The sequence below is a fragment of the Aspergillus uvarum genome (genome assembly GCF_003184745.1).
Source record: "Aspergillus uvarum CBS 121591 unplaced genomic scaffold BO82scaffold_41, whole genome shotgun sequence".
NCBI lineage: Eukaryota > Fungi > Ascomycota > Eurotiomycetes > Eurotiales > Aspergillaceae > Aspergillus > Aspergillus uvarum.
Genome location: NW_020291338.1, coordinates 172,777 through 197,672, shown reverse-complemented (window position 1 = coordinate 197,672; position 24,896 = coordinate 172,777). Strand labels below are relative to the sequence as shown.

Genomic DNA, 24,896 nt, shown 5'->3' with positions numbered 1-24,896 from the left:
TGAACTCTAGGCAAATCAAAATTATATATGAGAAGAGTAGTCATATGTCCACAAAAAAAGTACGTGTGACCAGGTACCAAACAAATCAACAATCATCAATCATCATCGTCTTCGAGAAGAAAAGACAAAACACGCTTCAAAAGGGTATCTCAAGTGCAGTCAGTATCAGTCAATCCGGCGCTTCTTGTGCCTCCGTATGGAATGGGTGGGATGCGGGGCCTCGTTCACATCTTCGACATCCGGATCGGAGCCCCCGACTGCTCGATCAGCTCTTGCCCGTGCTCAACCCAGCGAGCAAAGCCGTCGTCAGTGGGGTCGCTAGGGAAGTCATCCCAAACCGCGTTCTCCGAGTCGGCATACGTAGACCACGTCCCCTTGGGCACCTCCGAGGCCGACCATGAAGGAAGCTTCGCCATCACACAAGTGTAGTAAACGTAAAGAATCCTGCACAGTAGGTGAACCCGATCGACGTAGTGCTGTTTGCTGGGGTCCGGTTCGCGACCACCATCTCCGAGTTGCTTCCACCAGGACATGCGCCAACGTAGGGTCAGCAGTATGTGGCCGAGTTCGTTGAGGAATCGCAGGTGCGTATCCTGAGAGATCTGCTTCCACTTGATGTTGTAGAAGTCACGTTCCAGTTTGCGGAATCCTTCAACTTCCAGCATACGGCAGATGATGCGCGACAACTGGGCCGCCATGAGTATTTCTCGCCTATCTTCAGCGTCGTCAATGTTCATTGGTCTCTCGGCGTCACCCGCTTGAAGAGGAACAAAGCTGTAGCTCGCACGGCTGGGCATGTTGTTCCATTTCGCGAGAAGAGTCTGTCGAACATTAGTAAAAAAGGCTTCGGACTTTAGTAGGAGTGACATACATAAGTATTGGCCATTGGGTCACAGTCCTTCACACACGTGAGCCAATTCTTCGACTTGTCCTTCGACTCGACGAGTCGTCGGTCAACGAATTCAAGGAAGGTCGACTTCGAGTTGCCATTGTACTCGCTCAAGCCACGCAAAAACCGATAGGTCTCCGCCAAATCCAGGGTATAAAGAGATCCCCAGGACTGACTGGCCCGGATGTTGAACCGGCCTTGGCGTTCACCGAGGAATGAAATCAAGTCATTCAGATCGAACTCGGAAGGAATCTCCATGCGCACTCGCCTTGAGCCATCCAGGGTGGGGTGATTGACCGCTCGTTGAGCTGATAAGATTAGCCAGGTTGCGCAAATCGGCAACTAGATCTTGGCACGTACAGATATAATTGCAAACACCATATTCAACGATGTTGGAAAAGCAGGCGCGAGCGCAAGGCTGTTCATGCAGCGTAGGGCGGCACGCATCGCAGGGAGCATTCCCATCGCACTGTTTGCGGCATTAGCTATTTTACCACAGAAGGGTGTTTCACTTGTGAAATGCGAACCTTGCGCTTGTTCAATCGGCACTGGACACACGTGTCCTTATTCTTTCTTCGCAATCCAGCGTTTGCCCTTCCGACCATAGACAGAGGCCCCTTACGGCGCGCTCCACGAGGCGGAGAAATGAAGTCAGCGGAGGCAATCGAACCGCCCTGGCCATCCTCTTGCACAATCTGCAGTGGTTTGCATTGTGCCTGATCCAGGTTCACGCTAAGGTTGCGCTGCTTGCGCTTTCGAACCGTAGCGACCGACTGCATAGATAGAGCCTGTGGCCGTGCAGGCGCTCGCTGAGCGGCGGACGCCGCTCTCGGCCGAGAATCGACCGGAACGTAGTAGGATTCCGCTGGGTTCTCGCTGACCATGAAAGCAGTGGCGTTTTGCAGGGGTTGCGCGGCATCGGAAGGTGAACCATCGTTTCGCTCATCCTTCCATTCATCATCTAACTGTCGGTCGGCAAAAGCGGGGATGCCGTCCGTTGTAGCCGAGTAAGGGTCGTACATGGTGGAGAAATCGCCAGACACTGACGAGCTCTCCGACTTGTACTGAAATTCGTCTTGATTTTTGGGTTCTTCTTTGAAGTAGGGGGGATCCTGCGGCATTGTCATTGACGCAGGGGAGGTCATGTTGCTTGGTAACTGAGCCTCCAAGCTATCTAGCCAGCGGGAATCCAGAGACCGTACATGCCCGTGATAGCTGCGCATGCCCTTAGTCGCTGACTGCGAGCCCATTGCGAGCGACATCGGCGTCTGGCGGGAAATGTTTTCAGCAGTGGCGGCGGGCTGTTCAGACCAGTATTCCGCTGAGGGGAAGGAGAACGCCGGCGGCAGCGGCTGAAACGGCACGAACTGATCGGAGGCGACATCTGAAAATCCTTGTCCTTGAGGCAGGTCTCCAGAATCTTCGACAATGACCGTGTTGGTGGAAGCGACCGGCTCCTTGGCGTATGGATAGAGGAGACCAGCTTCGCCGGGAATGCCAACCGAAATAGCGTTGAACAGGTGAAAAGGCGGCCATGACTCATCCAGATGGAAGTTGTCATCGGCGGAGGAAGGCAGGGTTCTAGGGCTGATAGTCGCACTGACAGTGCCGGAGATTGTGCCATCTACTATGCTGAATTTGTCGGGGGTGGAGGTTCCTGGTTGTTTACTGCAAGGGGGGCGGGTCGCGCATCAGCGGAGGGGGTCAGAAGAGGGGAACAGCTGAGAAAACCGCACCTGTAATCACTGCCCTGATAGTCGTCCGGCTGTCCGACCATCGAGACCGTTGACGGGTCCCGCAAGAGGGAGCCATGAGGGCCATTTATCTCGACGATATCGGCATCGCCCTGGCTGGAATCCTGGCTCGTATCCCACTCCAGCGGTTGTTGTTCGTAGCCCGGATGCTCGTACGCGGAAGTTGGAAAGTTGTCAGTTTGCCAGTTATCGAGGATTTTGGGGTCGATGCCCGCAGCGGTGCCAGTACTCCCGCAGTCCATACAGGGTCTGCGAGGGATGATTTAATAAGACCTCGACGAGCTGGCCAGAACTTTAGCGCGTTCCCAGACTGTTGGGAACCGGCGGAGGGTCGCGCGGGAAAAAGCACACTCGGCGAGGCGGGTGGGCTTGGGTTTGCGATAGCGGAGGACGGACGATGGAGGGGAAATGGGATGGGTTGACGGTGATAATGATGATGAGAGAAAGAGGAGGGAGAGGAGGAGGAGAAAGGAGAAGAAGATGATGATGGTCTGATGGCGCAAGCAGGAAAATCAAACCGAGAGATCGTGGCTGACTCTGTCTGGGTTGGTTTAGTTTGGTTTGGTTTTGGTTAGATTTGGTTTGGTTTGGGTCGGAGTGAGTGAGTTGAGTTGAATAATAATATGGAAATACTGTAATGTCCCCACCAGAGATTTTGCTGCGGCGATCGGCCTCACTACACAGTAGTCACAGTAGTACACACATACGTCGATGTCTTGTTCGCAACAATTCCTTTCGCACAGACCAGTCAGCTTGCAGGTTTCCTGCCTGGTGCTCGACTATGAATCTTGGCAGATCAACTATTTCTGGGTCTGACTGATCCTAGTTGACCGGTAGTCTGTGATAGTGATCCAAAAGTGATCTAAAAGGTCGAGATGCATGCATGCATGCATGTATGTACACGAGTCTGTTGTTGATATCTGGTTTTCACGAGTATCTACAGACCAAGACTTACGGAGAGTCTCATACACATTTGACAATGTGTTGTGTGTGCGTGCACATTGCACGGATGGCTTCTTGGCAGGAGAGGGGTTTTTGCTGCTGCCGTGGATCATCCAAATTATCTGAACCGTGTCTGAAACCACTCTTTGTTCTACTGTCGGCTATTATTGTACAGTTCCCGCTCTGCTGCAACCTTGAGGAATGAGGATGGAGACTCCTGCACCTCACCTTCTGACCACCGACCACTAATTCACCCTGGCGTGATGTGATATACGATCTGATAGTGTCTCCGAGAACTCCGAGCCTGACATGACCGATGGAGATTACGCGAGAGAATCAGTGGAAATACTCCATCAGGTACGGAGTATTCTGCGTATGGATGGGACCGACCTTGGGAAGGTCGGCACGGGCTGATGTCCTCCGTGCGGCGTGATGAGGCTAGTCGCCTGAAGGTTCTACCTAAACTTCTCAAGACATAAGGATCCAAAGAATGAAAGGGTAGGGCAGAAGATAGATAGGTGGTTGGTAGTGCCGTGGTGGTAACTTACTGAGCACAACGTACTCTGAGGCTTGCTGGGCTCCATCGTAGCCCCGCCGCAAGGAACGGACGGAACGGCGTTTCTACTAAGAATACCATCAAGACCGAGCAATCAGAAATCAAGGACCGCTTGGAAGCGATTCTAGAAGCCCCTCCTGTTGTGCAACAGTCCTTGCAAAATTCATGGTGGCCCCATCAGGGTCTACCATTGACCGTCAACAAGAAGAAAATTTTCTTGATAAGAGACCGGCCGATCCGTAGATGACGGCACAATGGACCTAGATCTTAGTAATTGAGACCACACACAGCTACCCAGCACGAGACAATAGTTCTTTCTGTACATGTGTTTGATGCATAGGCGAGATCCTATACAAGGTTGACGGGCTGATATGTGTCTGTAGATATCCAGCTGCTCCATGGGTTGGTGATAACATGAACGTAAATGCTGCTGGCCTGGCCTGGCCTGGTCATGCCCTAGGCATGCACCTCAACTATAATGTCCGAGTCGAAGCTGTTTTCCCTTTGCACCCTCACGATTGTGTTGAACTGCTGCCGGGCTTCTGCAATTTTCTCGGTCAGTTTCCATTCTGCTGTCCGAGGATTATGGCGTATGGAGCCGAAATTGTCAAAGAATATGGACATAGTAAAACCCCAGCTCCAGCGAACTCCAGCGGCTACTTATAAGACCATCCAGTGGTTATTCTTTCTGCCACCGGGACTGCACCCGGTTATATACACCGTAGACTGGGGTGCAATTGAGCCGGTGTGAACTCGCTCAGCCGGTCGCCCAAAATCACTGCCGCGTTTCTCTGCCAGAAATCCCTTTCTCTTACCATTAAAAATCGAACGATTCGTGGCCGATCGGAATGTGTTTCCCCACGAAGCCGACTCCAAACGGTGTTGCCAGCTTCACCGCAGACTCTTTTTGGCGGGACCCTCGGCTTCCCGTTGGTAATGTTTGGTTTCGGATGGTAATTTTCCTATTTTCCTGCTGGCCACAACCCCCACCACCGCAGCTTCGACTGTTCTGAGCTCGTCACACCGACAATACCAAGTGTCCCGAAACCTGCCCATTCCATCGGTCCCCCCCGCAGCATCAAGAGCTTCACCGTGACCAGATTCGAGATGCGGTTGCAATTCTCCCCGGTTTCTCTTCGCCGGTCGGGGTAAAATGGGGTCTGGAAGGGTGAAAGAACGGAATTGGGCTCCCCGGGGCTGGATATTGCCCAGTCTCAGATCGACCCTATAAATGCAGGATGCCTTTCTTCGTTCAAGGCTGTTTCTTTTGTCTGGGGAAGAATCCAGCCCAGTGGGGAGACATTCGAGCAATTCTTACGTATGAGTCGAAACTCCGCCTATTATTCGCACTATACCCTTTTCATCGACTTCCACCGACCCAAAGCGAGCAAGCCGAGTCTAGCCTGAACTTGTCGAGACTCAGGGCTGCCTATTGCCTATACTGGACTACGATAGTACCATACCATCCAAGTACAAGGCTGTACCAATCCACTCGCTCAACATGCATATCCTGGTATGCTTCATGCTTCTCTCCCTCTGTACGATCATGAAAAGGACCCATACTAAAACCCATCTGCCTTCCCGTTCCCACAGGTTGTGAACGACGACGGACCTCCTTCGCGCCGCCTGTCTCCATACATCCAACCGCTTGTCTCCGCCCTCCAAGCAGCGGGCCACCTCGTCTCCGTCGCCATCCCAGCCGCTTCCCGCTCCTGGATCGGCAAGGCACATCTGATCGAAGCCTCGCTGAAAGCCACCTACGTCCCGCCGCAAGCCTTCCACAACGACGGCACCTGGAACGAGACCTACACCCACACCGCGGCCAATGACCACTCCTCCTCCTCCTCCTCCTCCTCCTCCTCCCCCAATGGCACAACCACCAGCGGCACCCCCAACGACGAATGGGTCGTAATCACGAACGGCACACCCGCCAGCTGCGTGCAACTCGGCCTCTTCAACCTCTTCCCCGACCGACCCCCGATTGACCTGGTCATCTCCGGCCCGAACCACGGCCGCAACGCCTCGACGATCTACAACCTCTCGTCCGGCACCGTGGGCGGCGCCCTCGAGGCCGCCACCTGCGGCAAGCGCGGCATCGCCATCTCCTTCGGCAGCAAGGAGGAGCAACCGGCCGCGATCATCGCGGCCGCCGCCCGCCTGGCCGTGCGCGTCGTCAACCACCTGCTTGCGCACTGGGACGAGCGCGTCGAACTCTACAACATCAACGTCCCCATGCGCGAGGACGTCGAGGCCCGGCCCGTGCTGTGGACGCGCACGCTTCCCTACTACTGGGCCAAGGGGTATCTCTACGCTGAGGCGGACAACAACTCACAACAACAACAAGTCAACGGAGTCTCTTCGGCGCAGCAGCATGACCACAAACCCGCGACGACACTCAAGCAAAGGGACTTCAAATGGGGCGCGCAGCTGTTGGATATGAAGAAGGCGCTGCAGGCCAGTGAGGAAGGGACGGATGCGCATACCGTGCTGAATGGGTGTACCAGGTAAGCAAGCTTGATCTCCGTGGGGGGGGGCGCGAGTGGCGAGCGCGAGCGCTGCGACTCCTACCATTGTTCCTTGACCACTGGGCTAACTAGGTCTTTTTTTCCTTATCGCATAGTGTCACCGCCCTTCGCGCGAACTTCTGGCATGTTCCTGGCTTGGAGGGAACTTTGGAGTTGGAATGATTCGATCAATATGCATAATTGGATAGGGTGGGAAGGGGAAAGGAGTGGTGGAACAACAACAAAACGACAACCTTTCATGCATGGACGGGATCGGTTTATTATCACGTCCACTTTGCTTTTGCAACAATTAGATACCCGCAACGGTTCTTTGGTTTTTTTTTTTTTTAAAACGTCTATGTTCGACTCGATCTTGGAGTGGAACGCCTTGAATATATTTGATGGCTTTGATTATCTGTCCGAACAGATAGACTCGGGAAGGAAGAAGAGATTTCTGTCTGAATATCAATCATGATAAGAATTATGCAGACCTTCTTGGTTGTATTTCTGCTTCAGTATGCGGATATTGCGCTAATTAGATAAAGGGATGAATAACGTACGCCGGCTACCGCGTAATAGTAAGATGGATGGTAATATCATCTGGGGCTTATGACAAGGAACGAACAATAAAACCCAAACAGTCGGCAGGAGTATCATTTGCGGGAGTATCATATGGATCATGAGGAGCTCAGGAAACTGGAACAGAAAGAACAAAATAGACGAAACCAAGAACCGTGGCGGACATTACCCTGGTACCTACAGCGCCCGCGCCACCTCACCTGCACCGCTGTCGACAACCGAGGCCTGCTCAGCACGCATTTTGCCCTTAGCCGCAGCCCTCTCGCCGACACCCATGCGTCGGGCGACGTAGCGTTGCGCGACAACCCCGACGGCCAGGGAAAGGGACTCTTCGATCCACTCAGCGGCCCATTCGCGGGGATCCACGCCGCCGCCCTCGATGATCTCCGCGATCTCCGCAGGCACGACGGTCTGAGGCAGGTTGGCGTCTTCGCTGTCAGCGTCTTCGGTGGGAGCCGCCGTCGCCTCGAGCCAGTCGATCCATTTCTGAGGAACAGCCTGAGAGAGTGTGTGGAAGGCGATGCCGTGGATGGGGTCGTGGAGATACAGCGCAAAGACCACCTCGTCCTCAGTCTCGGCTGGGGCGTCAACGACTCCTGGCGGGGTCGCATTTTCGGTCGTGGGGCCTGCCTGGAAGAGATCCGCCGCTGTGGGCTGGCTGATGGCTTGGATGGCTAGGAAGATATCGCTACTGCGGACGGGGTTGCTTTCGCTGAGATCTTGAGTGGCTTGTTTCGCGGCCTCCTCCACTCCACCTCGGGCGGAAAAGAGCTCGGTGGCATAAGCCTCGGCGCTTGCGCGGGCGAGCTTGGTGGCTTCCACGGAGCCGCGGATGGCCGCAAGCGTACGGGGGTGACCGGGAGTGACCGTCCGCCACCAGGGCCCATCATGCCATCCTGGTCCCGAGAATTGAAGACCGCCGATATCAAGTCCGCGCTTGGGCGCTGACTCCTGGCCTCGCTGGATGACGAGGAGATCGCCGCCCTCTACCTGGGCCATCACGCGGGAAAAGACTGCGTAAACCAGGGGGTCGATGCTGGGATATCCGGAAATGTCATGAGTGATATGGATCTGGAGACGTTCATGGGAGGAGATCGGAGGAGCGATGGTGTGGATTAGGGATGTGAAAGTCGGGATGGCCATGTTGCGAAGCTCGCCGCCTAGGAACCGAAGTCAATACATGTCCATATCTGAATCAGTCTTCTAGAGGACCATACCTAAGTCTCTCAGTGCGCCGACATTTCCCTTAACCTGCTGTGCCCATTTCTGCGCTTCCTCATTCTGCTGGATCTCTTTTACAGCAGCCTCGGCCTGCTTCATGGCGGCCGACGCAGTCGCAAAAATTCCGCCCCACCATCCACCACCGCCGCCGCCACTAGATGTAGCTGCCTCTGTTGTGACGGCTTTCTCTGATTCGGGTTTGACATTGGTACTCTTGTTTTCCGGGGCCGAGGCTCGCACACTTTCACCCGATCTCCGTGGGACAGGTTTCTCCTCGCTGGTCCGACCGGCTGCGGGTGTCGCAGCCACTGGAGCGGGCTTGGGTGACTTGATAACTGGACGGGGTTCGTTGGTCGATACACGTGGGGTACCCGGACCACTGCTAGGGCGCTGAGCAGTTAGGCTGTCCAGCTCAGCGAAGATGTCTTGTTCCGACTGCGTCGTTGCAGCAGCGGGGGGTTTGGAGGTAGTTTTGGACGGTTCTTGGTCGACGGCTGACTCCACGGTCAAATCGTCAAATTGAGCTAGAAGCTCATCATTTGTGGGTTTCGAGGACTTGGGACGCATGGTAGCGTTTTATGCGGATGCACTTTAAAAGATCACTTCTATGGGTGGGGGGGTAAAGAAGGACAACAAGCGATGATGGTGGAGTGAAGCTCTCTTGGTTGTTTTGGGCGGTGGAGACGGGATGACCTGTGCCAAGAGGCTCAACTGCGTGGCCGCCTTCCGCCTTCGACAACAAAGGCTTGTATGGGCTAGTACGGAGTGGAACTATAAGTTAAGGTATACATGTGACATAGATTAGTTACTGCGCATCATCATGCATCATCATATCTCGTTGCTTTGGGATCGTTGAGTATTGAGCTTTGCTTCAGACGAGCGCCCACTTTTCATCTCCTTGTCATGCTTTCGTACGGATGTGTGTTTGTTTATTTTTGCCAAACAATCCCAATGGAGACTATTCTATGCAAGTGGAGGTCAATATGAGCACGAAAATGCTTCTGATGATCTTTTTATAGACCTTTGGTCTAGGAGCAATGTCAATAGCTCAAGTTGGCCTCTTGTCGCATCGAAGTTTATTCGGAAAAGTCCTCAGTCTTCTTAGCCATGATCGCAATCCACTCTTCACACCGCCTGTAGATCGATCGATCCCACGAAGATATACTTACTCAGTATCAGACTGCTAGTCCTGCCCCCAACTCTGCAACATATCTCGGGACAAGTGCATGTGCATCACTCACGGAGAGTTCATGTTCAGGATTATAGAGCCGTGACTTACAGGCTGCCTGGCCCAGCTTCCTTTTCCTCGTTAGGCGGAATGACGGTCAAAGATTTCTCCAAGATTCTTTGATCTTGACATATGATATCACACGATGGTTGAGCGGACTGGGATCCCGCCGGCACGGTCAGATCATACTCTAGCCACACAACTCCTTACAGATGAGTGAAGTGTACCCGAGGTTGATTCGTCGACTTCACAATCCATGGTCCACCGGATCTGATCTGTATCTCTTGACAACAAGGAATCAAGTATTTTTTTCTTTCCAGAAAAGCTCATCACAAGCCACCAAGCCATAACAAAACCTCACATGCTACTGCTGAAAGCTTGCTATGGTTGAGAGCCATCTTAATGACAGCCGCATTGATGAAAGTAGGGTGACTGTAGCCCGAGAATTCCCTCCAGTCTAAGTCGCTTTCACCAATGCTTTAATCGATTTGAGTTTTCAGATCATGTTCGATCTATTCCCAAGATTAGCAGCCCCTTTACCGGGACACAAGAGTAGTAAAATGCGGTCGATCATGATCGAGTGCAAAATGCGCACTATTCGCTCCCTAGGCGCCTAGCGGACCCTTCTGGCCACCCGCCGGCGGACAGAGATAGATTACAGATAAAGAGGGACGCATGGTATAAGATAAATTGATTCCCAGCTTCTCTTGAATCCTTCGTTTTGCGCATTCATTGTACCACGCAAATTAGACTTTGCCACCCGGAAAGTAATCGCCAGTTTAGCCGCAAGTTTCCCGCTATCAATTACAGGTAACAAGCCCCTACACTAGGTAGATGGTGGCAATCAAGAAGCTGACAATGTGCAGAGGACACACCTTGAAGGTCGACCCCATAATAGCCCGAGCATCCATCATGCGCCTTCCATACGTTGCGAACCCTCCGCAGACGAGCGATCCCGAGGAAGCTGAGATCCTCGCACAAACGCAAGCCCGACGTGCCCCTGGAACTCTGCTACCTCTAGACTTGGCACTGATGCACTCGTTTCCAGTCACGGATGGCTGGAATTCATTGATGGGTGCCCTTCGCACGAGAACGAGTCTCTCGACTATCATCCGGGAGCTGATCATGTGTCGCGTGGCTGTCCTCAATGATGCATTGTTCGAATGGGAGCAGCACGCCCCGTTGCTGAAGGCAGGAGGATTCAGTGACGAAGCGCTAGAACTCATTCAGCAACCAGGCATCTGTCCAGAGGCACAGGAAAGGGTGCTCAGTCGGGAGGAAAGCGCGGTGCTGAAGTATACAGACGCTATGACCAAGACGGTCAAGGTGCCGGAGGAGATCTTCCAGGAGGTTAAGGAGTGGTTCGATGATAAGCAGGTGGTGGAAATTACGGCGACGGTAGCGGCCTACAACGGTGTTAGCCGCTTTTTGGTTGCATTGGACGTGGGAGAGCGGAACCATGCTAAATGCTGGCATGTTTAATTGGATCGTATCTCTATAGATCTTCGGTTTTCGGCAGCTGGGTCTTCAGACATAATGCCAGGGAGGGGATTGAACATGTATTGATAGCTTTGTTCGGTGTTGTTGTTTTGCGGAGTATAGTATGTTTGATAACGCACAACGTGAATATAGTCGATTAGCGAAGAACGATCGCGAGGAAACCGGGCCCACAGAGCCAAAAGGTGTCATCAACAAAGCATAGGTATAGGCATAATAATAACACCTCCACAGCATGTCCGAGTTTTCCCCGCCCTTCTTTTCATCTTTTCATCGGAGGTAGTATAAAGTGCGCTCACCATGGATTCATTCCGGGACATTCCACAGGCCAAGGGGGTAGTCGGATCCAAACCATCAGGATTTCCGCAGTCAATCAGGCCATTGTTGACAAGGGTGTTAAGACTGGTTTCCCTCATAGTATACTAATCCAGCTTCCACTACTACTTGGATCTGGGTTCTATTCTCCTACTTGCTATTGACTACCTAAGATGATGTCACGTACTTCGGGTGACGATACTTACTTACCAAGCATCGATTCCGATGATAGCGCGGAAGACGCTGAGCATCTTGTCGGGTAGAGACAGTGCAAAACGTACTGTACAGTTCCCATGAGACGTATTGCAATCCAATTGTAAGCTGGTGCACTCTTCTACTGCAGCATATCAGTCCACAACCCCACTAGACTAGGAAAACAAGATGAAAGATGGGGGGATGAAACAGATAGTCAACGACCGACGCGGTAGTAGTCTTGCCATGGGCAATTTTGGTTTTATTGAGGGAAATACCAGTTACCGTCAGGTAACCACCGGGAGAGTAGACAACTACAATGACTGCCATTGGCTCCCAGGGCTATTGAAGTGGCTGCATGAGGGATCGGACCGGAAGATGGGTTTTTTCCGGAACATCCAGAGTCAGAGATACGCTGCCGGCGTGGGTCCAGAGTGGTAGAAAAAAAGGGTAATTGGCGTAAGGTACGGTCACGGTGAGGTACGAAGTTAGTTTACCTTCAGACTCACTTTACCTACAATAGTTTAGTTTGGTTAGTTAGACTTACCTTACTATTACTTACTACTTACCTCGCAGCCCAGGTGTGTGTTTCTACTACAGTACGGAGTACTAGGTAGTTAGTTAGTTCCAGTGAGTGAAGGCGACTTGACTTGCTGGCTGTAGTAGTCTACAAACTCTAGTCGCTTTTTCTTTTCCTTCCCCCCCCAAAGTACTCATCTTCGACAAACTACAACATCCCACACATCTTCTCTTACTTACTTCTCCTCCTGTTTGCTTTGAACCTCGGATCATGTATTGAATTTTTCTCCCACTGCTATTTACTGCTATTGCTTCTACCCACCTAATTTTACCGTCGACTCCCTTTCTTTTTCACCCTCTTCTCCCTTCTTCCTTTCGCCCACCTGCCTACTTCCAGTCCGGCAGACTTCATACTTCCCACTGTTACCACCAGTGTCCACACACCTGACTAGTTTCTCTCCACTCGCGTCACCCTCATCAAGCTCTGCTTTGCTATCTACTATTCGTATCAATTCTCCTCCACACGTACCTCAACCTCTGTCTTTGGACTTTATTTACTCACTGTGACCTCTGTTTGGCCCGGGATTGAGGCCATCGTTTCTTTTTTTTTTTTTTTTCCCTTCTTTTCCCTGCTTACCCGCTCGACTTCTACTTTTCCATTTCCAGAAGTACAAGTTTCTACTATCCCTGTTCACCCTTCGCGACCACCCACATTCTACTCTTACCTGTAGCCAACACATCGTTGTTCTACCCAGTCATACATCGAGTTCATTAGCGAGACTCTCTTCTGCTCCCCATCTCGACTATCAATCTCCTGCTCTGCAACACAGACTGGCTCCGTTTCAGCTTTCACAAGGTATGTTACATATCACCTGCTTGAGCCATACTTTTGCCTCCTTGTGCCTACACCAGCCTGCCTGCCACGTTTCTGTCAATGCTGGATCCATTCTGGATCGCGAGAAGGCTGCCCAATGCTTATACCGGTGCTACTGCCTCCTAATCCGTGATTGTGTTTTGGGGCCTCGCCTTTCTCACCCTTGCCCCTCGGGACATCTGGTGTAGAAGCTTGCGCTGCAGTTACTTCTGGCGGCTTGGCACTACAAGCGAACTTTTTCAACCCCCAAGCTCCTTTCACTAACGCGCCTCCAGATCCCCAGTCTTGGGCATCGAGAAGGGTGATTTGCGTGTCCCCTTCGTCGAGAAAGTTTGTTTCTCTATTGAATTCCTTCCCGAGTCCTCTTCTTGATAGTCTCTGCTGGTGTTGCCATGGATTCTGTCGCTCAAAGCGACTTTGAAATGGACAGCCATACTTCGGACATGGCCAGCCAGGACTCCCCTCTGCGCCGACAATTCTCCGAGCCACTCAATGCTCGTTCTACCTCAACCCAGGCCTCTCCATCCCCCTCCCCAGTAACTCAATGGACCAAATGCACTTTGTGCGGAAAACTCCTCGAGTATAGTAAAGGCTCTGATTCTCAGAATAATGTTATGAAAGGCCACATTGCCACTGCGCATCCGCACATTACTGCACCCAAGACGCGTTTCGTTGCGGAAAGCGGCGATGACCAGTCTCAGCTTGACGACGACGAGGAGGAGCAAATGGAAGATGAAAGCGTCGACGAGAATGCAGAAATTGACGCCAGTGACCTTCTCGAAGTTGAAGATGATGAGGACAACCGCGTGAACGATACTCTAGAAAATGGCGTGGCCGATACAACTGAAGTCGACGATGAAACCTACAAGCTTCCAGAGGATGCGGATGGCGAAGAGCCAGATGCTCACGAGCCCGATGTGCTGTCGAGCCAGTTGCATGAGTTTTCGCGCGCTCAAGATCCTGTGACATTGGATCAACGCCTTCATAACCTCTGGAATATTCACGATGTCCACCAATTCTGCAGTGACCATGATGAAAAGACTGCCGATCTAGAACACTCCTGGACTACATTGTCCAAGGAGTCGAAGCGCCCACGAAAGCGCGAAGCACCCGATGAGCTGCAAGACCGACCAGAACCTTACAAGAAATCGAAGGTCTCTCCAGGAGAATTCCTTGAGATCACGCCTCTCGAGGAATTTTTGAGTCAGCTTCGAGACCCTGAGCATCGTTCATACGAGGAACTCTATGCTATCACTGAGAACGTCGCTTTCGCTCTCAAGGTATGGCAAGATGAGTATCTGGCCATCGAAAAGTTGAACAAGCACGCCACCCGACACAACGCTAAACCGATTAGCGATCCCAGGAAGTTGCTGAGGCCGCAAGTCTTTGAGGATAAGAAGGAGTCTATGCTCTACGGATACAAGCATGAGCCGAAGGAAGATAAGGTTGGCTGCCAGAATCCGTTCACTCAGGGCGGCTTCAAACCTACTCCGGCCCAGTATCGCAAGATGACCGCCAAGCTCGGCCCCAATCATCCCAACCCAGATGGCTGGCCTACTATCATGAAATTCGGCGTCGAGCACGTCCCTAAATTTCAAAACCCGCCTCGGGAGGACTTTGTCGGCAAGGCTACCCGCAAGCGAAAGGCCGCGGAATTGGAGGCAGCCAACAGAGAAAAGGCGTCGTCGGTCTCCGACGAGGCCGCTACAGACTCACCCGCTCCGGTGGAACCAGAGGAGAATATACGTCAACGGCGCACACGCACCCGTCGCCAAGGCACGGATTTCGATGATCAATCCGATTCCACATCCGCTCCGCCCATCCGGTTCGCCACGCGCGGCCGTGGTAGCGGCCGTGGGCGCGGGCGAGGTGGCATTCGTACCATCACGATCAATGGCCCGTCTGATCCCTCTCAAGCGCCAGCGCTAGTGGCTTCTCCTCGCTCGACGACAATTCGCATCGAGAAGCCAACCACCGCATTAATGCAGACCCGACCCGGCACAGTTCAATTGCCGCCTATTGAGCCAGCGCCGAGCAGTAACCAAGTAGCTGCACCTCCGGCTGGCACACCAGTCGGGAGCACTCCGGAAGACTCAATCGACCCTGCGGAGCTTGCTCGACGACAGAAAATCGCCAACTCGAAGAATCCAAAGCGGACAGAAGCTATGCTCAACCATTGGGCCCGATTCAATAAAGAGGGTCGGGTTCGCAATCCCAAACGTTCCAAAGCCCAAATTGAGGCGGATCGCGCGGCCGAAGCTGCCCGCAAGGCTACCGAACCCCCCAAAATCGGTCCACGAAAGAAGAAAATGGACAGTCCGGGCTACGGAGGCCCGAGGATCGAGCAGGGAATTGCACCGGCTCCAGCTCCCATTCAGCCTGCCGCACCTCCTCCTACCTTAGCCCCCAGTCATGCGACCCATCCTCAATTGGCGCCGTTGCCTGCACCGCGACCTCCTCTGAATCCTTACCCACCCATTGACACCCGGGGAGTCCCCTTCCCTGGACCTCACACTCTATTCCAACAGCCGGCACCTCAACCTTACCGCACACCTTATCCGGAGTATTATAGTCCTTACGCACCCACGCTACCACCGCCACCAGGTCACCCACGTCCTGCCTAAATTTTGGTTGACTTTATCATTAAGAAATGTATTGCGCAGTCCCTAGGAAAAAGTTGGATGCACTCTGTACACTACAGTGATTGTTGTGCATATGTACTACCATCCTTGTGAGACAGCCAGGAGACTCGCGTCTCAGTGCTTGTCTGTTTTGTCCCTTCTATTTGTGTCTTGCTAGCGATTGGCGCCGGGGCTTGATTCTACTGTATCATTGTGGGATTCTGGATTGGTTCAACAGGTCTGTTGTGGTGTATCGATTTAAGATGTCGAGGCTCCGTGGGTATGTACTGTACATCGTTGAGTGGAGGATTGTTGGCTCGGAGCATGAAAAGCTATTAGATGTAATATATTGATCGTCGAGCAACACTGACTTGACTCTAACAACCATTGCTTAATCGTTTGTGCTGTTGTTTTGTAATGGAGTGTGACTTGCGAAACATTGTGGTTCTCACATGCAAAGTCTCGAGTAGATCTGAGACAGACCTTGATGATGAAGCGGACTCCGTTGTATGGAGGTCGTTTGCTTTTCAGGTGCCTAGAGTTTGAATGGAGTCATGTTTGAAGCAAGATATAATTAATCATATCCAATTATCTAGTTGATGATACTTAATTCACTAGTCAGCAATAGTTAACCTGATCTATCACTTCCCAAAGGACTAAAGCTATGATGTCGTATCATGTGACTGTCAGCGCATATGCTGCACGTGACAACGCTCACCCAACCAACCTCAATCTCATCAGCGGCGACTCACTCGCGACCAGAATCTCTGCATTCCAGTCTACTCCACCAACCTTTCTCTCTTTCTCAATTTTCGAAGCGACCAGCTTCACAGTCACACAATGGGCAAAAAGAGACGCGGACCCACGTTAGAAGAAGTGCTGGCTCGTCCGTGGTGCTACTACTGCGAGCGCGACTTCGATGACCTCAAGATCCTTATCTCACACCAGAAAGCCAAGCACTTCAAGTGCGAGCGATGTGGGCGCCGACTAAACACTGCCGGAGGTGAGTTCATCATCAGTGTGCGATTCATATCAAGCCGAGGAAGTCATCGTCTAACCGGTGTGCTTGGCTTTAGGCTTGTCCGTGCACATGAGTCAGGTACACAAGGAGCAGCTTACGGCTGTCGACAATGCTCTCCCAAACCGATCCAGTCTCGACGTCGAGATCTTCGGGATGGAGGGTGTCCCCGAGGATATCATCCAGGCGCACAACCAGCGGGTGGCGACACAGTTCCAGCAGGCAGAGGCCGAGCGGCAGGCCGTGACGGGCAATCCGCCTCCCGGGACGTCAGCGACGGGCGGACAGCCGGCGAAGAAGCCCAAGCTGGAGAGCGTTTCGGACCTCAAGAAACGCCTGGCGGAACACAAGGCGAAGATGGCGGAAGCGCGTGCGGGCGGCAGCAGTGGCGAGGCCACGCCTGTGGGAGCCGGTCAGACACCAACGATGGGTGGATACGTAAGTGTTTTGTTGTTGTTTGACTCGAATTCGAGTTTGTATACTGATGTCATATCTCTCGGACAGGCCGCAACGTCCACTGCACCGCCGCCTGCGACCACTCCCTCTCAATTCTCCTATCCTCAGCCCTACGGCGCCGCCGCAGCCGCCGCTTCTCCCTTCCAGCAACCCCCTCAACAAACGGCCAGCCCCGTGTATCCGACCTTCTCGCCCGGTGGCCAGGCGAATGCGCAGTATGCTGCTCCTCCCACGACCTTCTCCCCGCAGCTGTTCCCGACTGGGGTTCCCGGCCAACCGCCGTACGGTGCCACACCGCCGACATACCCGACGCAACAGTCCCCTCCCCAGACACACACTCCCCCGCAGCTCGGGGGCGCCTTCCCACCCCGTCCTGCCGGGCTGCCCGCTGCGCCTGGTCTCCCTCAGCGGCCGGCCGTGGGGGCCCCGCAGGTCAACGCCTACCAAATGCAACAGATGCACATGGGCCACACCGTTCCCCCGAACACCGGCATGAACGGCGCCGACAAGGCTTCCGGAGCGGCGGCGGAAAGCACGGGGTTCTCCGGTTCCGTGGACGATTTGATCTCCGGGGCGGCGAAGCAGGCCGAAGCGGCGACGGCGACACCACCGACGACCACGAGCACGACTGCCGGCAAACCGGCCGAGGGCGAGGACCAAAAGCCCAAGAAGGACAAGTCCAAGGCGCGATTGGTGTATTCGGATAACGAGACCAGCCCGGAGGAGAAGATGGCTAGGTTGTCAAGGTACGCATATGTTCCTGACCAGCGAGGGGAGACGGTACTTGAAGAGCTTCCATCCGCCGTGGTGGTTGGGGCGATCCGGGAATCGGACACGGTGGTGGATGCGACGGATTAAGTGCAAGCACACACGCCCGTACACGCAGACACACCCCGAAGAAGAAAAGAAAGCAGAAAAAGAAAAAGTTCCAAAAAAGAATTCCAGTGCATACACATCAGCTAAGTTTCTGTTCACATCACATCACACACATATACACACCAAACTGTCAATGTCTTGTTGTTTGCTACTACTTGACTCGGTGGCAGTGGGTCGGCCGTGACCTTTGTTTGGGTCGGCCGTCATTTTCTCCTTCGGAAAAGTGAGCACCGACTGTGCATGCAACAAGAAAAGAGTAGTTGGTGAGTGCCGAACCTTTTGCTTTGTTACTTTTCTGTGAGAACGACCGAATCGACGATTCCAGGGATTTGACTCGATTGATTGAGGGTTGGGGGGGGGGACCAGATTGGACGTTTAGTATGGTATGACTATTGTAAGTTGCGTCTAGAAGGTAGGCCACTTAAATTATTGAATATGAGATCAGACATTTATCAGTAGCAGTACTCGTTACTATATGTTATTCAATCAAGCTCTAGCCCAGTAAGAAATTACAAGCCATAAAATTAGGTAATGCATTCAAGAAGCCCATAACATACCCAGCCAGCTTACAAACAGAACTAACCCTCCCCCCCCTCCCCCTCCCCTTTCTTGAATCAAGAGAGTATACGAACTCACTCACTCAATCGACCAACACCCGAGTCTCGTCCCCTGCCCCACCCCATCACCATATGCTATTTCATTTGCCGCCAAAAACCAACCCCCCGAACACCCATAACCCATAAATCGCCACGAGGCTCAACACCGTGGGCACGGGCTTCCCGCCGGTGCGGACGGCGCGCGGGATCGAGCTCCCGGACAAGATCACCGAGGCCAGCAGCGCCAGCTCCGCGCCGTACGGCTGCGCCGCGCGCAGGCGCAGCCCGCTCACCAAATACAAAAACCCGACGGTCAGGCCCGCCGCGATCGAGGGCACCGAGCCCGTGCGCAGGTAGCCGATCGTGCCGCCGGCGGAGGTGAGGAGGGCGAGGGTCAGGGCTGTTGTTGACTTTGCCATCATGATTCTGTTAGTGGATTCGGGTTGAGGGGGTGTTATTCTTCTTGGGAAGAGGGGGTGGGGGGTAGGATAGGTTGGGGTGATGGTAGCTGGCTGGATAGCTGGCTGGATAGCTGGCTGGATAGCTGGCTGGATAGCTGGGTGGTTGAATTGGGACTGGGAGTGGGATGGGTTGTGGGTGATCGGAGGGGAATGAGGAGTGTTGGACGTACCATTGTGATGATGTTGTGGTGTTGTGATTATGAAGAGCGTGAAGTACTGTACTGTACAAGAGTAGGGTGTGGTGATGGTGTTGGTGTTCAGATATGCAGGTGGTTAACTCAAGTTATATGCTCACTGTTTACTGCCGCGGAATGGTCTGATATCCGGGGTTAACAGGCAGTCATTAGTAATGCCTTCCCTTCCCTTCTCGGCCTTCCGGGCCCGGCGGATCGGCGAGTCTGGATCCGCCTCTATACATCATCTACTCTAACTTCCTGTATACATCATCGGATCTTCTCCGTACTCATGTACTGTACATGTAGTGACCAACCACTCAACAGTATAGCTAGTCTTCTGTTCTTCTATCTCACTCATGTTTCATATGTCACATAGCACGTGTAGCAAGCATATACAAACTCATTGCATCGTTTAAACTTTTCCCTGTCTCTTTTCCCTTTTTCATCCCCACCAGCTCAATTCTACTCAACCCCGTATGGTGGAACGCTCAACAGCTCCGTATCCCCCAGTCTGGCTTTCCTCCACACCCTCCACCTCCTCCTCCTCCACCTCCTCCTTTCCATGGAACCCATCCGACTCCTCTGTCCAAAACACCGGAACGGCACTGACGGCCGCAAATACCGCTAGAAGCCACCACGGAATGATGATGAACCCCCGCTTCACGCCGAAGGAAAACGCCGACCCCGTCAGCGCCGGGCCCACTGCGCGCCCAATGGCACTGACGCTCGTCCCCACTCCGTTCAAGGTCCCCAGGACACTCAGGCTGGCCGCTGAGTTGGTGAGGAGGATCGTCGTGCAGGGGAACCCGAAGATCGAGGCGGAGAGCTTGCCCAGCATCAGCAGAAACACGACCACGTGGCGCAGCGAGCCCGGCACCAGCGCCGTGAAGGGCGTCAGTAGGTAGAGCACGGGGAAGACGATCGAGACCACCTTGAGGCAGTTGAGCACGCCGTACTGTTTGGCGGCCGTAGGGAAGATGAGGAACTGCACCAGCATGCCGATGATGCCGATCAATGTGTAGTAGATTCCGATAGTTTGGGAGTCTGGTGGTCGGTTCGGTTAGCATCGAATCGTGTGAGCACAAACGGCAAAACTCACCCACGCCGAACCCGCCAATGAATTTGAACGGCAGACGCACGTCCGGGTTGCTTTCGAGCTGCTGCGGCGGCGTATGCAGGAAGACGGGAAACAGCGAATCAAACGCCATGGTATGCATCGACATGAGCGAGTACGCCAGCAGAATCAGGTTGGATTGCGACGAGAACACCTCCGCCCAGCTGGGTTTCCGGGCTGGCTTGTTGCCCGCGGTTGCGCGGCGCTGCCCCAACAGCGCCGTTCGTTCCTCATCGGTTTCGGTGGTCGTCGTTGTCGACCGTGACTTCTTATCCGATCGGGCAGTCCGACACGGCCGCGTCAAAGCCTGACCCAACACAAGCCCGTAATCGCGTTGATGCTTCTTTGCCGCCAGTGTTTCCTAAATCCGACCCCATCAGCACTGTCCTTGCCCCCTTACCCCCCTCACCTTCCCCTTTTCTGTGGTACGAACCTCCAAAAACAAAAACCCCGTACTAATCCCGACGACAAAAAACCCCGCGGCCGCCAGGTTGGGCAGCAGAAAGGGATACCGTTCCAAAAACCGCCACCGGCCAAACACCTCCGGGTGCTTCTCAACGGGGCGAGCCAGCGCGCCGCCGAACGCCGGCCCAAAGATACTCCCGATGGTCCAGACGAGCGGCATGATGCTGAAGGCGCGCGGCTGCAGCTCCTTCTCAGGGACCATCTCGGCGACCATGGTGCGGATGATGCCGACGTTGCCGTTCAGGAGGCCCAGCAGGCCGCGCGCGAACACCAGCAGCGTCAGGTTGCGCGCGAACCCGAACACCAGCGACATGACCATCGTGCAGATCAGCCCCGTCAGGATGACGGGCTTGCGGCCGACCGTGTCCGACAGCGTGCCCCAAGTGACGGCCATGGCGGCCTGGCTGAAGGAGGTCACCGCCGCGGTGATGCCGACCCATTTGGCGATCTCGTGCTTGGGGACACCTACGGACTCGATCATTTCGGGCTTTGGGGGGGGGGTTTCCATTAGTTTAGGTGGCTGGGGATTTCGGGGAAGTCTGGATGTTACTTACTAGGTAGGGCAGGACGGAGGTGAGGACCACTGTGGTAATGAATGACCGGGGAAAGTCGTTAGGAAGGCAAATGCAAAGTACAGTACGGACGAACCGCGCGCAAACGGTTCTTAGTTCAAAGGCATAGGCATACCTGGCTCCGCGAAGCGACATATTGCTATGGTAGATAAATTGGTCAGTCGAGGAGGTTCTTTCGCCGTGAGATTCTTACATGGGATGTAACAACAGCTGAACAGATTTATTTCTGGACTTACAGAGAATGACCAGCTGCCGCACGGGCAGCGTGGGGGCTTTCTTCAACATGCTGACCTGGCGGGACCGGGTCAACTGAAGCAGAAAAAAGGATAGAGAGTGGGTGAAGAGTGAAAGAGGAAAGAGAAGTGAAGGAGGAAGGAAAAGAAGAGGAAGAAAGAAGAGGAGGAGAGGAGAATTAGTAGACGGAAAGAGACTAACTCGTCGAAGCAGAGGCAGCGGCGGCGCGAGGGCGTGTGACCGGAAGACGATCAACACGCAAAACCCACTCTCTTTCTGCTCCGACTCACTGTTCGGGACCTTTTCAGCTTACCTGCTCGGATTTAGTGGCTGCTTATCTGCTCTCTAAGGCGCATCGAGACTATATCCCCATTCCCGTCTGTGTCATTCTAACTACATGTCGATGCTTAGAATGCTTCCCGCCCTTCTACCACAACTATAACCGATTTGACCGTATACTGGATTCTTTCACATCTGATGTCCCAACAGGTTTTTCCAGAAATTGTCTACAGTCAGGCAGTCTCAATTTACAGGGTGAAACAATCTCCAATCCGCGATCCCCTCTTGCTTTGTCCTTGCATGCATGCACTTCCCAGTCAGCTGGCATGCCATCCTGCAGAACCCACCCCCTCCATACACATACTCTACTGCAGCAGCCGAGTGGCCGCTTCGATGCGCTCCAAAATAATGGAGCGCCATTTCTGGAAACCAAGTCAGCAACACATCCCTAAGATACTACCAATAACTAGCGACAACATACCTGGGAGTTTGTCAGATCGCCCGCTTCCAGACTCTCCACCAGGCCCGGGTAAGTCGCCCCGGAATAGCCGGTCCAGATGCCGGGGGCAAACACGACGTGCTTGTACCAGCTGCGGCCATCCAGACCCGGCTGGTACAAGAACTGCTTCTCAATGCTCTTGTATTTGTCGTTCACCACGCGGATCTGGAAGAGCAGCCGCACCTTCTTCCACCAATGGTACCATGGCACATCCTCGCCCAGCTGCGAGGCCAGGTCCGCCGCGTGGGCCTCAAACCGCGCGGCCGCCGCTTGGAACTGCGCAATAGCCTGGTCCAGAGGCGCAAAGTCAAACGACGTGCCCTTGGGGAGCTGCTTCGCCACCGGCTTGATCTGGCTGAGGTATTGCTCCAGCCCCAGAGCGTAGTCGGTCGCATTGAAGGCAATGATCGGAGTCTCGATCAACTTGGCCGCGGCGAGCGCCCAGATCTTGGTGCATGTCTCGTGGTATTTCCAGCTCGGATCGCCAAACCGGTCCATCCAATCGAAGCTATCATAGTTCGAGTGGTAGTGGTACACGGCATCCTTGGGACCCCGTCCAAAGCCAAGGTCGTAGCTAGCAACGCCCGCAAAGTCCTGGAAGGCTGTGAAGTCGCTGCCGCTACCCATCGTAGCAATATGGCCATCCCAGACATCTCGCACGGTCTGACCCGGCACGGTCTGGTTGGGAGACTGCACCAAGCCGGTCACCTCGTAGATGAGCTGGTTCATCAGCGGGCTAGCCCGTGGCTCCAGCACGGTGCCGGCCGCGGCCACATCCACGTTCAAATAGGCAATGTTGGCCTTGGAGAGCCACGGGAGCTGGTCTTCCACCCACTCCGTCGAGCCTAGCAGCCCGTACTCCTCACCATCCCAGCTGGCAAAGACAATGGTTCGAAGCGGCTTCCAGCCCACCTTGAGGGCCTCGCCAAAGCTGCGGATGACCTCATTCAGCGCGGCCGATCCACTGTTGGGGTCGCCCGAACCGCCAGCAATCCACGCATCGCGGTGATTGCCCAGGATCACCACCTCATCTTGGATGTGGCCTTTCACAACTCCAATGACATTCCAGAGGGGTGTCGTCACATACTCCTGCTCATTGTACAAGTTGATGACGATATCATCCGGGGTAGGACCGATGTTATACTCTACACCCTTGGAATGCAGCTTACCGCCCTGCCACCACTTGTTGAAGTCCGAGGCCTTGGGACCATGGCCATTCAGTGCCTTCAGAAGTGGGATCACCTCCTGGTACGAGATAGGCAGGGAGGGAATGGACGGGATCGAGTGGAACGGATCCTGTCGCTCACAGCCGGGCTTAGAGGCATACCCGGGGGTAGTCGGGTCACCCGGCGCTATGCCTAGGGGTCATGATCAGTCACACCGGGATCTAGGATGTAGCTGAAAGTAGGGAAAGAAGAAAAAGGAGTTACGTACTTAAAAACTGCGTACTACCGCGCTGCACGGCGCTCGGGTTCCGCGCAGGACCCTTGGGATACGCCTCGTAGCCGTTCTCCTCGGTGATCTCCCCGTCCGATTCCGGGTCATCGTATAAGATGACACCCACCATGCCGAGCTCCTGCGCCCGCTTGACCTTCAGCCCGCGGAAGATGCGGCCATACTTGCAGATGGCGATCTTGCCGGCCAGGCTGACGTTCGCGTCGATCAGGTCCTGGAAGTCGTACACGGTGCCGAAGTTGGCAAACACGAAGGGCGCCGTGACGTTCCCGCTCGCCGAGTATCCGTGGAAAGTCGGCACGCGATCCGTCAGGTTGGTCGTGTGGTCCTCCTCGAGGATGTCCTCCTCCAAGGTGGCCTCAAAGGTCACCTCGGTGGTGTCGCCTATCTTCTTCAGGAGGGCCAACCGGTGATCTACGGGGTAGTTGAGGAAGATGTCGTAGGCGACAATACTAGTGTCGTCGATTCCGAACTCCTGCCACCGTTCCTGGGTCCATACGGCCTGGCTCAGGTTCTTGCCAGCTAGATGGGGACCGGCGGTGTAGTAGCTACTCCATTCCCGAGCCTTCTCGGCGGATGGAGTCTCGTGAAGCAGAGCCTGCAGCTCTTCGAAGCCCAGGCCGTGGCCGTGAGGCCAGGAGGCATGAGGGAATGGATTCGCCCAGGGAAGGTAGGACCAGATGGACCCATGCTCGCGAGGAAGAATGGCAGAGGGGATGAGAAAGAGAAGGACAGAGACAGCGAGGATGAAGCCCAGGATGAAATTACAGGATCGTCGAAGGGCGTGGTGAGGGTATCGGTACCGCCGAGGCGCGATAGCGACAGTAGTGAGCAACGGAGTGGATTCCGAGGGAGCCATGGCTTTCTCCCTCATCTCGGGTACCATAATGATCTAGACCCAATGGATGAAAGAGATAAAAAGACAGAAGAACTAGCTAGCTAGCTAGCACCCATCGCAGGAAGAATGAGGAAGAGAAAGGAAGGGAGAGGAGATGAGGGAGATG

The 24,896-nt window shown here is 54.0% G+C and overlaps 10 protein-coding genes across 10 annotated transcripts; 4 read left to right on the top strand and 6 right to left on the bottom strand.

Moving 5' to 3' along the window:
* Window positions 1-4: 4 nt before the first annotated feature.
* Window positions 5-3,067, bottom strand: BO82DRAFT_355952 (uncharacterized protein). Its single transcript, XM_025635590.1, has 5 exons — window positions 2,626-3,067; window positions 1,417-2,557; window positions 1,250-1,358; window positions 872-1,197; window positions 5-821 (listed from the first exon to the last, which is right to left on the bottom strand). The coding sequence occupies exons 1-5, from the start codon at window positions 2,883-2,885 to the stop codon at window positions 225-227; spliced, it is 2,433 nt and encodes an 810-aa protein (XP_025490153.1). The 5' UTR covers window positions 2,886-3,067; the 3' UTR covers window positions 5-224.
* Window positions 3,068-5,518: 2,451 nt separating this feature from the next.
* Window positions 5,519-6,899, top strand: BO82DRAFT_384772 (5'/3'-nucleotidase SurE). Its single transcript, XM_025638126.1, has 3 exons — window positions 5,519-5,654; window positions 5,735-6,645; window positions 6,762-6,899. Exons 1-3 carry the CDS (start codon window positions 5,643-5,645, stop codon window positions 6,826-6,828), a joined length of 990 nt encoding a protein of 329 aa, XP_025490152.1. The 5' UTR covers window positions 5,519-5,642; the 3' UTR covers window positions 6,829-6,899.
* Window positions 6,900-7,130: 231 nt separating this feature from the next.
* BO82DRAFT_339292 (DUF5427 domain-containing protein MTC1) lies at window positions 7,131-9,085 on the bottom strand. The gene is made up of 2 exons (XM_025633472.1): window positions 8,442-9,085; window positions 7,131-8,384 (listed from the first exon to the last, which is right to left on the bottom strand). The coding sequence occupies exons 1-2, from the start codon at window positions 9,010-9,012 to the stop codon at window positions 7,402-7,404; spliced, it is 1,554 nt and encodes a 517-aa protein (XP_025490151.1). The 5' UTR covers window positions 9,013-9,085; the 3' UTR covers window positions 7,131-7,401.
* Window positions 9,086-10,452: 1,367 nt separating this feature from the next.
* Window positions 10,453-11,332, top strand: BO82DRAFT_355945 (carboxymuconolactone decarboxylase family protein). The gene has a single exon (XM_025635589.1). The coding sequence runs from the start codon at window positions 10,586-10,588 to the stop codon at window positions 11,153-11,155; it is 570 nt and encodes a 189-aa protein (XP_025490150.1). The 5' UTR covers window positions 10,453-10,585; the 3' UTR covers window positions 11,156-11,332.
* Window positions 11,333-11,543: 211 nt separating this feature from the next.
* On the bottom strand, window positions 11,544-13,143 carry BO82DRAFT_366385 (uncharacterized protein; the record flags this gene model as incomplete). Its single annotated transcript, XM_025637037.1, has 9 exons — window positions 11,544-11,572; window positions 11,692-11,822; window positions 12,187-12,191; window positions 12,247-12,271; window positions 12,437-12,459; window positions 12,529-12,692; window positions 12,834-12,847; window positions 12,922-13,042; window positions 13,104-13,143. 9 exons carry the CDS (start codon window positions 13,141-13,143, stop codon window positions 11,544-11,546), a joined length of 552 nt encoding a protein of 183 aa, XP_025490149.1.
* A 319-nt stretch (window positions 13,144-13,462) lies between these two features.
* Window positions 13,463-15,694, top strand: BO82DRAFT_287698 (uncharacterized protein; the record flags this gene model as incomplete). Its single annotated transcript, XM_025631591.1, has 2 exons — window positions 13,463-13,736; window positions 13,893-15,694. The coding sequence occupies 2 exons, from the start codon at window positions 13,463-13,465 to the stop codon at window positions 15,692-15,694; spliced, it is 2,076 nt and encodes a 691-aa protein (XP_025490148.1).
* A 769-nt stretch (window positions 15,695-16,463) lies between these two features.
* BO82DRAFT_355943 (putative C2H2 finger domain protein) lies at window positions 16,464-18,500 on the top strand. Its single transcript, XM_025635588.1, has 3 exons — window positions 16,464-16,694; window positions 16,768-17,147; window positions 17,214-18,500. Exons 1-3 carry the CDS (start codon window positions 16,532-16,534, stop codon window positions 18,021-18,023), a joined length of 1,353 nt encoding a protein of 450 aa, XP_025490147.1. The 5' UTR covers window positions 16,464-16,531; the 3' UTR covers window positions 18,024-18,500.
* A 245-nt stretch (window positions 18,501-18,745) lies between these two features.
* Window positions 18,746-19,370, bottom strand: BO82DRAFT_314035 (TMEM14 family protein; the record flags this gene model as incomplete). The annotated part of the gene is made up of 1 exon (XM_025632499.1): window positions 18,746-19,370. A coding segment is annotated over exon 1 (312 nt), but the record flags the coding sequence as incomplete, so codon positions are not given.
* Window positions 19,371-19,589: 219 nt separating this feature from the next.
* On the bottom strand, window positions 19,590-21,539 carry BO82DRAFT_355941 (MFS general substrate transporter). The gene is made up of 4 exons (XM_025635587.1): window positions 21,408-21,539; window positions 20,822-21,340; window positions 20,374-20,749; window positions 19,590-20,318 (listed from the first exon to the last, which is right to left on the bottom strand). The coding sequence occupies exons 2-4, from the start codon at window positions 21,332-21,334 to the stop codon at window positions 19,741-19,743; spliced, it is 1,467 nt and encodes a 488-aa protein (XP_025490145.1). The 5' UTR covers window positions 21,335-21,340; window positions 21,408-21,539; the 3' UTR covers window positions 19,590-19,740.
* Window positions 21,540-22,303: 764 nt separating this feature from the next.
* Window positions 22,304-24,751, bottom strand: BO82DRAFT_287597 (protease; the record flags this gene model as incomplete). Its single annotated transcript, XM_025631586.1, has 3 exons — window positions 22,304-22,360; window positions 22,420-23,795; window positions 23,872-24,751. The coding sequence occupies 3 exons, from the start codon at window positions 24,749-24,751 to the stop codon at window positions 22,304-22,306; spliced, it is 2,313 nt and encodes a 770-aa protein (XP_025490144.1).
* Between the last annotated feature and the right edge of the window lie 145 nt (window positions 24,752-24,896).

Bases quoted from the DNA above. Each gene is read 5' to 3' on its own strand.
- BO82DRAFT_355952 (XM_025635590.1), bottom strand. From the start codon at position 2,885: ATGGACTGCGGGAGTACTGGCACCGCTGCGGGCATCGACCCCAAAATC. The intron at 2,558-2,625 runs GTGCGGTTTTCT...CCCCCCTTGCAG, and splicing joins TATCAGGGCAGTGATTACAG to TAAACAACCAGGAACCTCCA. The intron at 822-871 runs GTATGTCACTCC...AATGTTCGACAG, and splicing joins ACCCAATGGCCAATACTTAT to ACTCTTCTCGCGAAATGGAA.
- BO82DRAFT_384772 (XM_025638126.1), top strand. The intron at 6,646-6,761 runs GTAAGCAAGCTT...CTTATCGCATAG, and splicing joins GTGCTGAATGGGTGTACCAG to TGTCACCGCCCTTCGCGCGA.
- BO82DRAFT_339292 (XM_025633472.1), bottom strand. From the start codon at position 9,012: ATGCGTCCCAAGTCCTCGAAACCCACAAATGATGAGCTTCTAGCTCAA. The intron at 8,385-8,441 runs GTATGGTCCTCT...TTCGGTTCCTAG, and splicing joins CGGCGCACTGAGAGACTTAG to GCGGCGAGCTTCGCAACATG.
- BO82DRAFT_355945 (XM_025635589.1), top strand. From the start codon at position 10,586: ATGCGCCTTCCATACGTTGCGAACCCTCCGCAGACGAGCGATCCCGAG.
- BO82DRAFT_355943 (XM_025635588.1), top strand. From the start codon at position 16,532: ATGGGCAAAAAGAGACGCGGACCCACGTTAGAAGAAGTGCTGGCTCGT. The intron at 16,695-16,767 runs GTGAGTTCATCA...GCTTGGCTTTAG, and splicing joins CCGACTAAACACTGCCGGAG to GCTTGTCCGTGCACATGAGT. The intron at 17,148-17,213 runs GTAAGTGTTTTG...TCTCTCGGACAG, and splicing joins CACCAACGATGGGTGGATAC to GCCGCAACGTCCACTGCACC.
- BO82DRAFT_355941 (XM_025635587.1), bottom strand. From the start codon at position 21,334: ATGATCGAGTCCGTAGGTGTCCCCAAGCACGAGATCGCCAAATGGGTC. The intron at 20,750-20,821 runs GTTCGTACCACA...GGTCGGATTTAG, and splicing joins CGGGGTTTTTGTTTTTGGAG to GAAACACTGGCGGCAAAGAA. The intron at 20,319-20,373 runs GTGAGTTTTGCC...ACCGACCACCAG, and splicing joins CATTGGCGGGTTCGGCGTGG to ACTCCCAAACTATCGGAATC.